The 9,506-nt window shown below is 52.2% G+C and overlaps 2 protein-coding genes and 1 pseudogene across 3 annotated transcripts in view; all 3 read left to right on the top strand.

The window, feature by feature from the left end:
* The window catches only part of LOC109395115 (transmembrane protein 70, mitochondrial-like), a 50,214-nt pseudogene extending 49,238 nt beyond the window's left edge, over positions 1–976 (top strand).
* A 101-nt stretch (positions 977–1,077) lies between these two features.
* On the top strand, positions 1,078–4,970 carry LOC109395130 (retinal guanylyl cyclase 1-like). 2 transcript variants are annotated; one of them, XM_019665954.1, is made up of 5 exons: positions 1,078–1,829; positions 2,187–2,271; positions 2,542–2,644; positions 3,037–3,138; positions 4,693–4,970. In XM_019665954.1, exons 1-5 carry the CDS (start codon positions 1,439–1,441, stop codon positions 4,843–4,845), a joined length of 834 nt encoding a protein of 277 aa, XP_019521499.1. In that variant the 5' UTR covers positions 1,078–1,438; the 3' UTR covers positions 4,846–4,970. The 2 variants fall into 2 exon arrangements, with proteins under 2 accessions (XP_019521499.1, XP_019521500.1); XM_019665955.1 differs by lacking the exon at positions 4,693–4,970 and having other exon boundaries at positions 2,972–3,132.
* A 433-nt stretch (positions 4,971–5,403) lies between these two features.
* The window catches only part of GUCY2D (guanylate cyclase 2D, retinal), a 16,102-nt gene continuing 11,999 nt past the window's right edge, over positions 5,404–9,506 (top strand). Inside the window, exons 1-3 of the mRNA XM_019665909.1 lie at positions 5,404–6,617; positions 6,700–7,004; positions 9,042–9,426. Coding sequence (XP_019521454.1) covers positions 5,858–6,617; positions 6,700–7,004; positions 9,042–9,426 — 1,450 coding nt within the window. The 5' untranslated portion in view covers positions 5,404–5,857. The remainder of the gene's footprint in view (positions 6,618–6,699; positions 7,005–9,041; positions 9,427–9,506) is intronic.

The raw sequence follows: 9,506 nt of genomic DNA, 5'->3' as shown, positions 1-9,506 counted from the left end.
ATAATCATTTAGATCCTCAGCTTATTCCCCCCAAATCAGCTAATACCCAGGATTCCCTAAGAACTCACAATCCCAGTTCAGACCATCTAGCTCCATTGCATTCATAAAAGAGGAGCTAGAAACCACTAAGATAGAAGGGAATTTAAATGTCAGTGGGCAGTAAACTTACCCCTACAAAGGCTCTTCTCAAAGGGTTGAACATGAGAGAGGGCTATGAGTTGGGGAAGGGGGGACTGTGTGCGAAATATTCCCCACCAATGCCTTTCGTGTCCTTGAAGAGGATTCGGGTAGCCAATGGGGTGAAAGGATGGGAATAGTCAATAAGAAGAGGAGAACAAGAGTTAGGAACAGTGGTGAGTTGGACGGCAGGTGGAAAAAGAGTGGAGAAAGCGGTGGAAAAAAACTTCAGTTCTCAGTAAGTACACAGCCTTCTACCTGTCTGCCCACATGAGACCCCTGCAAGTCACCCTTGATTCCTCTAACCCTTAGTATCACATCCAGACATCAAGTCCTGTCACTTTTACTTCCTAAAGGTCATTTACATCCATCCACTTTCTCCATTCTCACTGACACTGCCCTGGTTCAGGTCACAGCATCTCTTGCCCAAATCTCAAAACAAAATCTCCAAATGGTCTCTGTTTCAACATTTACCTGCCCCAGGTCTCTTCCACCTAATAATCAGATTGAACTTCAAAAATCTGACAGTGTCACACTTCTGTTCAAAGCTTCCCAGTGGCTTCTTCTGCCCTAGATAGATGCTGGCGTACTGTTTCCTCTCTCCTGCACCAATTCTCCCCCCAGATAATTCTGACTCATCCCCTGAGGGATGATCACTTCTTTTGAAAGCCTCCTCCTCCTCCCTCAGCCTGCATTGGGGCTCTCTTTCCTGTCTTCACAGCTCCCTCTGTTACCTCTACCCTCACTCTTTACACTGCCTTAATTTCCCTATCTCCCACACTAGATGAAAGATTCCTGAGACAGGGACTCTATCATTACACTGCTATATCTCTAATGCTTTACACAGTGCCTAGCACTGTGAGAGATAGAACTGGGAATAATAGGCTCAACGAGGCCTTGGAGGATGGAAAGAAGGAAAAATAGAAAATAAAAGCTAACCAAAAATTGGGAAAGAAAGCTTTTAGGTGAGTGGTAGATAATATTAAAACTATATTCAGGGCAAACAACAGGAAAGGGAAGAAGGAATCTGTAGATTATGGAGAATTAGAATTAACCAATGATGAAAAGAGCTTAAAAATCCTGAAAAGAAGGATGGTCAGTGGAGAAAAGGGTGGGATAGCCAATGGGAGAGAAGAAGAGAGAGCCAATGGGGAGGGCTATGAGCAACCACTAACTTAGAGGTGAAGAACAATCATTACACATAGGGCTTGAAAAGCCCAGTGAAAGGACAGGAGGGCCAGTAAGTCTCTAATTATGGGCCATGACTCGGAACCCTGAGCCCCCTTCTTTCCTTCCTCAGGTATCCCCACTCTTCGGCACCATCTACGATGCGGTCTTCTTGTTGGCGGGGGGCGTGGCGAGAGCTCGGGCTGCTGTAGGTGGCAGTTGGGTGTCTGGAGCAGCAGTGACCAGCCACCTCCAGGATGCCCGGGTCCCTGGCTTCTGCCAGGCCCTGGGAGGAGCCGAGGAGGCCCCGTTTGTGCTGCTAGACACAGATGAGGCGGGGGACCGGCTGTTCGCCACATACATGCTGGACCCCACACAGGGTTCCCTCCGCTCCGCTGGGATCCCGGTGCATTTCCCTAGAGGGGGACAGGGGCCTGGGCCTGACCCTTCTTGCTGGTTCGACCCAGACATCATCTGCAACGGAGGTGAGGGCAAACACCCTAGCCCCCACTGGGACAGTCACCATGGACCCTCCACAAAGTGGTGAAAGAGAATGAACTTTCTTTCTGTAACTCCTCTTGGAGGTGCTTTCAGCTCCTCCTTAGACGCCAAACTTACGCAGGAGCCCTCTCTTGCTGAGCCCCCAATGCCCTCTTGAAACCTTTCTAGCATTCCCAGATGCTCCCCTTTGCAGAACCCATGACCTTTTTCTAGTTCCCTTTCTCTGCTCCCATCCCCTTTTCCTGGAGCCTCCAGGATTTGACATGACTGCATACCTCCTTAGAGAGGGTGCCTCCCCTCCACCACAGTCCTCAGGGTCACTCTCCTCACTGCCCCTCTAGGAGTGGAGCCTGGCCTCATCTTTATCAGCTTCCTCCTGGTGGTTGGGATGGGGCTGACAGGGGCCTTCCTGGCCCATTATGTGAGGTGAGTAGGGAAGTAAGGTAAGTCAATGAGCTTGGCTCTCTACTTCCCAGAAATGCTACTGTGCAGCAAAAACAGCAGACTGGATCCACTCAAGATAGAAGGGAGAATTTTTTTTGGAAGGGGTTAAAGAAAGGGGTCCTGGAGTGCTGGCAGAGTCCCAGAGGATGTCTGGTTTGGGATGGCTGCCCTCCCCTGAGCCAACATAATCCCCTGGGGCCTCCTCTCATGACCTTGATCCTCTTTGTGGAAATAACCTCTTTCTCCTACCAGGCAACGGCTACTTCACATCCAAATGGTCTCAGGCCCCAACAAGATCATCCTGACTTTGGATGACATCACCTTCCTCCACCCACAAGGGAGCACTTCTCGAAAGGTGGGAGAGACAGGGAGCCAGGATCCAGCTGTTCTCCCCTATATATCTGGTCTCCTGCCTGGGTCAGCTCTCACCCCAGCCCCTCCTGAAGGCGGTCTGGTTTCTGCCCTACCCCTGTCCCACGTCTGTGGTCTGGAGATCAGCACCCTCATGTGTACAATGAGGATAACAGCCCCTGTCCCGACTGCTTTTCTGGGGCAGCGTGAGGCTCCAACAAGAAAATGAGTAGGTTTGTTTTTTAAACTGCAAAGTGCTGTGCATTTGGAAAGTAATGTCATTATCACCTTCTTAATTAAGATTTCTTCCCCTCCCCTCTTTAATCCCTAGAACTCTGCCTGACCTCAACCCAAGACAGTATATTTTGACCCCTTGCATTGACCTCTACCCTCCAGGTGGCCCAGGGTAGTGGGTCGAGTCTGGCTGCCCGCAGTATGTCAGACATTCGCAGTGTCCCCAGCCAGCCCCCGGATAGCTCCAACATTGGCCTCTATGAGGTGAGCCTGACTCTCAACTAGGCTGAGCTTTATTTCTGGAGTCATGTCATATCCTGCTGGCTCCAGGAAATGGGTATCGGAGTCTAGAACAGGATATAGGGAGAGCTCATGGATTTCTCAAAGGGGAGCATCTGGCAATCCTTCCTGCCCCAAGAGTTTCCCTTAGCCATTATTCAGGTGAGGGCTCCTCAAAGGCTAACCACAGTGGCCCAGAGGCTGGAGGCCTGACTGGTGGGGACTGTGCTAGAACCAGCATGCAGCCTGGTCTGGCTAATGAAACCATTCCCCACCCTGTTGGGAGCCCCTGGCCCTGCCCCCTCAGTGATAAGCCTTCAGATTACAGAAGGGCACAGGCCTCCCTGGAAAGGTTGGGAAGCGGGACATCTGGGATGTGGCCTCCTGGTCCCAAAAAAGACATTTCCGGGACATGGATTGTTCAGGATGGGGAGTTTCCAGATGGGGCTATACCTGACTCAAGCCAAACTCATGTCTTGGCCCCACCCAGCATTTCCACCCAATTCCAACTAGACTCAGGAACAGCAAGACTTTGAGGGGAAAAAGAAAGTCGTAAAAAGGCATGAGAACATTAACTCTGGGGTCAGCTTATCTGAATGTGGTGGCATTGGTGGGAGATAATGAGAACAAATGCAGGGACAGCTGAGAGAGAGAGCTCAGCTAATCAAGAGGGGAGGGGAGATTTAGAGCTCCTGATTGTCAGCTCACAGAAAGAAGGCAGACACTCTTAGTATGTCACCTAAAGGTCATTATAGCCATTTCTGAGGAGCACTGTTGTCATTTTGGGAAGGTTGTTCTTCCCTATGGGATTACCCTGTGCCTTAAAGAATGTTTAGTGTCTCCTATCTCTGGCTCTGTTTACTAAACATAGCCCTCAGTTTTTGTGACAAATAAAAATGTCTCCACATTTATTTCCAAATGCCTTTTAGGGGTCAGTATCAAACCCCCCAAATTCTCTTCTCGTCCAAATCCATTATCAATAGACAAAGCCAGCTACAAGGTCTAGGGCAGAATAAAAATGAAGGGCCCTTGTTCATTCAAGGTGACAACAGCTGAATCAAGCTCAGGCCCTTCTGAGCATGGGGCCCTGTGTGACGCACAGATTGCATGCCCATGAGCCAGCCCTGCCAACAGCTGAGGACAATGAAGCCCATAGCCTGGAGGGGAGCTGCCTTGACTTCACAATTAGTCTATAATAAAGCCTAATCTACCCAGATTCCTGACTCTCAGCACAGTGTTCCCTCAGTGCAACAGATTGTGATGAGGGCTGTGATTTCAATAATTGTGGTAGTAATGGCTCGCTTAATAGGGTTGTTGGTGAGGACAGCCATTCAGTCCTTCTGCATCTCTTACCCAAGGGCGGGCTCTACCCAGCTAGCTTTGAAGTGGACTGGTAGTCATCAAACCCATGGCTCCTAATGCTCTTTGTCACATGGAAGCTATGTTCTGGGGCAATGGACCAGTGGAAATGGGGACTCTAGGGCTCTTCACATTATGGGATTTTAAAAACTGAGTTCACTGCTCCCATCTCTGCTCCAGGGAGACTGGGTTTGGCTGAAGAAATTCCCAGGGGATCAGCACATAGCTATCCGCCCAGCAACCAAGACAACTTTCTCCAAGGTGAGAGTTGGGCCCATGATGGGGTGTGGAGTGGCTGTCATTTCTCCCTCCTTGCCTTCTCTTTTCAGCTAGGTACAGAGGTAGGTCCCAATGTGGGAGAGATCAAGAGGTTTCAGTGAAGTGTCCCCTCCTCTCTAATGCAGGTTCCCATTATGCTCTCTCATAATATTAGTTCTTTCCTTTGATGTGCTTGCCATAATTTGCAATTGTATGTTCATCTGTGTGCTTCCCTCACTAGACTGTAAGTTGAGTGAGGGCTTCCCCCTGCCCCATNTATATATATATTTATATATTTATATATTTATATATATATATATATATATATATATATATAGTCAGAAATGGGATTGAGAGAACTCCCGCCCCAGGACTGATCACCCACAGGTGTTCATGGGCACATACTGTTGCTTTCCATGCTCAGCAGGGTAGTGTGGCAGCAGCCTGAAAAGGGGACCTGCAGCTGCTTTTATGATGGGGGTTGTGGGTATGCGGCAAGGCACGGGAGGGAAAGAACCTAGTTGACTGCCTGAAAGTCAGGACAAATCTCAAGGGTGTCCCATCCTTCTCCAGCCCCTCCCTGCTTGATTAAGGGGCCCTAATCAGCTTGGGGAGATTAAGGGCTCTGGCCAGCTGTTCCCACACCCCAGCCCTGGGCCCCGCTGCAAAGCAGACCTGTGGGAGGGCGTGTGATTCCCTCGCCCCGGCCTTGGGCCTGAGCCTCGGACTTTCCCATGAGTGGCAAATTCCCCGCCGCATGGATTCGAGTCCCTTCTGCCTGGGACACTTCTAAGGAGGAGGTGGACATGTCTTCACTGACTCCCACTGACAGCTCTGACGAGGGGGGCAGACAACGGGATAACAGAAAGGGGTGGGAGGATGCGGTGGGCTTCCAGGCCATGCCTGCCCTTGACACCCCCCCTCACCCCCCCTACCCCCGCCCAGTCGTTCAAGCCTGAGGAGAGGGGTGTGGAAGTGGAGATACGCCATGGGTTAACTGGGCTTTGAGAAACTCGGGAGTTGGGGAGAGAGCCCTAGAAGAGTTCTGGGGTGTGGGGGAGGTTCATCTGCTCTCCCTGCTCTGTTTATGCTCACAGAAGCCGAAATGACCTTCTATACCCTACTCGCTGGGGGCCTTCCGGACCTCCGGCTCTGCGCCCCAGAGCCGTGGGCTCCATCCCTGCTCGGCCTGCCCTGGGCGCTGCCCTGGCCCCATCCTAGGCTCCAGTTGCTGCTGCTGCTGTTGCTGCTCTTGCTCCTGCCGCCTTCCGCCCTCTCCACGGTATTCACAGTGGGGGTGCTGGGCCCCTGGACCTGCGACCCCATCTTCGCCCGTGCCCGCCCGGACCTGGCCGCCCGGATGGCCGCCGCCCGCCTGAACCACGACCCAGCCATGGAAGGTGGCCCCCGCTTCGAGGTCGCGCTGCTGCCGGAGCCTTGCGGGACGCCCGGCTCGCTGAAGGCGGTGTCCTCCGCGGTGGCCCGCGTCTCGGGTCTCGTGGGTCCAGTGAACCCTGCAGCCTGCCGGCCCGCGGAGCTACTAGCTCAAGAGGCGGGGGTCGCGCTGGTGCCCTGGGGCTGCCCGGGGACGCGGGTGGAGGGCACGACGGCCCCCGCCGTGACTCCCTCAGCTGATGCCCTCTACGCCCTCCTTCGCGCGTTCCGTTGGGCACGCGTGGCCCTGGTCACCGCCCCCCAGGATCTTTGGGTAGAGGCGGGACGCTCACTAGCCACGGCACTCAGGGCCCGTGGTCTGCCTGTTGCCCTGGTGACCGCCATGGAACCTTCTGACCTGTCTGGAGCCCGGGAGGCCCTGAGAAGGGTCCAGGACGGGCCCAGAGTCAGAGGTAGGCTCCCCGCAGGGGGCCGGGAGGTCGGTAGTCGGACCGGCAGCGGGCATAGCAGCAAGCGGAGTCTCTGTGTCCCCAGCAGTGATCATGGTGATGCACTCTGTGCTGCTGGGCGGCGAGGAGCAGCGCTGCCTACTGGAGGCTGCAGAGGAGCTGGGCCTGGCAGATGGTTCCCTGGTCTTCCTGCCTTTTGACACACTCCACTACGCCTTGTCCCCAGGCCCAGAGGCCTTGGCCTTGCTGGCCAACAACTCACAGCTTCGGAGGGCCCACGATGCGGTGCTCACCCTCACGCGCCACTGTCCCTCTGGAGGCAGCGTGCTGGACAGCCTGCGCAGAGCCCAAGAACACCAGGAGCTGCCCCCTGACCTTAATCTGCAGCAGGTAGGGGAACCAGCGTGGAGAGAAGTGGGGAGGAAACCCGTAAAAAAAGCAGATAGCCAAAGAGGGGAGAGAAGGCTGGAAGCAACGGGAAGAGAAGCCGATAGAATCAATGAAATGAGAGGATGGAGTCAATGGGAGAGAGGAGAAGGACACCAATAGGGAGAGAATAACTAGTAGCTCTACCTGTTCTGGAGTATCCTGGGTAATGTAGAGGCTCCGGTCTTGCCTGGGGCACTTAGTATATTGGGATTGCTTTCAGAGAGACTGCAATGAGACCTCTCAAGCCCAGCTCTAAGGAGTAAACTCTAATGAACTCTACACTACAACATCTTTTGTAGTCTACTTAAAAGTAAACTCACTTCCAGCACCACCACAGCATGCAGTCTATAATAAACAGCTGGTGTTCTTAAGAGAGCAGGAAGCAGGGAGGATGCCCATCCAACCACCATCCCCAGTTCAGAGGTGTTCCCACTGCAACTTCATCTGCTGGTCTTAACTTTTTGAGAGCCTTGGCATCTTGTGAGAAGCAGAAAGGCCCCTAGGTGGATCCAGGGGCTTTCATAATCATTTAGATCCTCAGCTTATTCCCCCCAAATCAGCTAATACCCAGGATTCCCTAAGAACTCACAATCCCAGTTCAGACCATCTAGCTCCATTGCATTCATAAAAGAGGAGCTAGAAACTACTAAGATAGAAGGGAATTTAAATGTCAGTGGGCAGTAAACTTACCCCTACAAAGGCTCTTCTCAAAGGGTTGAACATGAGAGAGGGCTATGAGTTGGGGAAGGGGGGACTGTGTGCGAAATATTCCCCACCAATGCCTTTCGTGTCCTTGAAGAGGATTCGGGTAGCCAATGGGGTGAAAGGATGGGAATAGTCAATAAGAAGAGGAGAACAAGAGTTAGGAACAGTGGTGAGTTGGACGGCAGGTGGAAAAAGAGTGGAGAAAGCGGTGGAAAAAAACTTCAGTTCTCAGTAAGTACACAGCCTTCTACCTGTCTGCCCACATGAGACCCCTGCAAGTCACCCTTGATTCCTCTAACCCTTAGTATCACATCCAGACATCAAGTCCTGTCACTTTTACTTCCTAAAGGTCATTTACATCCATCCACTTTCTCCATTCTCACTGACACTGCCCTGGTTCAGGTCACAGCATCTCTTGCCCAAATCTCAAAACAAAATCTCCAAATGGTCTCTGTTTCAACATTTACCTGCCCCAGGTCTCTTCCACCTAATAATCAGATTGAACTTCAAAAATCTGACAGTGTCACACTTCTGTTCAAAGCTTCCCAGTGGCTTCTTCTGCCCTAGATAGATGCTGGCGTACTGTTTCCTCTCTCCTGCACCAATTCTCCCCCCAGATAATTCTGACTCATCCCCTGAGGGATGATCACTTCTTTTGAAAGCCTCCTCCTCCTCCCTCAGCCTGCATTGGGGCTCTCTTTCCTGTCTTCACAGCTCCCTCTGTTACCTCTACCCTCACTCTTTACACTGCCTTAATTTCCCTATCTCCCACACTAGATGAAAGATCCCTGAGACAGGGACTCTATCATTACACTGCTATATCTCTAATGCTTTACACAGTGCCTAGCACTGTGAGAGATAGAACTGGGAATAATAGGCTCAACGAGGCCTTGGAGGATGGAAAGAAGGAAAAATAGAAAATAAAAGCTAACCAAAAATTGGGAAAGAAAGCTTTTAGGTGAGTGGTAGATAATATTAAAACTATATTCAGGGCAAACAACAGGAAAGGGAAGAAGGAATCTGTAGATTATGGAGAATTAGAATTAACCAATGATGAAAAGAGCTTAAAAATCCTGAAAAGAAGGATGGTCAGTGGAGAAAAGGGTGGGATAGCCAATGGGAGAGAAGAAGAGAGAGCCAATGGGGAGGGCTATGAGCAACCACTAACTTAGAGGTGAAGAACAATCATTACACATAGGGCTTGAAAAGCCCAGTGAAAGGACAGGAGGGCCAGTAAGTCTCTAATTATGGGCCATGACTCGGAACCCTGAGCCCCCTTCTTTCCTTCCTCAGGTATCCCCACTCTTCGGCACCATCTACGATGCGGTCTTCTTGTTGGCGGGGGGCGTGGCGAGAGCTCGGGCTGCTGTAGGTGGCAGCTGGGTGTCTGGAGCAGCAGTGACCAGCCACCTCCAGGATGCCCGGGTCCCTGGCTTCTGCCAGGCCCTGGGAGGAGCCGAGGAGGCCCCGTTTGTGCTGCTAGACACAGATGAGGCGGGGGACCGGCTGTTCGCCACATACATGCTGGACCCCACACAGGGTTCCCTCCGCTCCGCTGGGACCCCGGTGCATTTCCCTAGAGGGGGACAGGGGCCTGGGCCTGACCCTTCTTGTTGGTTCGACCCAGACATCATCTGCAACGGAGGTGAGGGCAAACACCCTAGCCCCCACTGGGACAGTCACCATGGACCCTCCACAAAGTGGTGAAAGAGAATGAACTTTCTTTCTGTAACTCCTCTTGGAGGTGCTTTCAGCGCC

Source organism: Hipposideros armiger, unplaced genomic scaffold (genome assembly GCF_001890085.2).
Source record: "Hipposideros armiger isolate ML-2016 unplaced genomic scaffold, ASM189008v1 scaffold_457, whole genome shotgun sequence".
Lineage (NCBI taxonomy): Eukaryota > Metazoa > Chordata > Mammalia > Chiroptera > Hipposideridae > Hipposideros > Hipposideros armiger.
The sequence above is the reverse complement of the archived record's forward strand: the minus strand, read 5'-3'. Positions and strand labels throughout refer to the sequence as shown.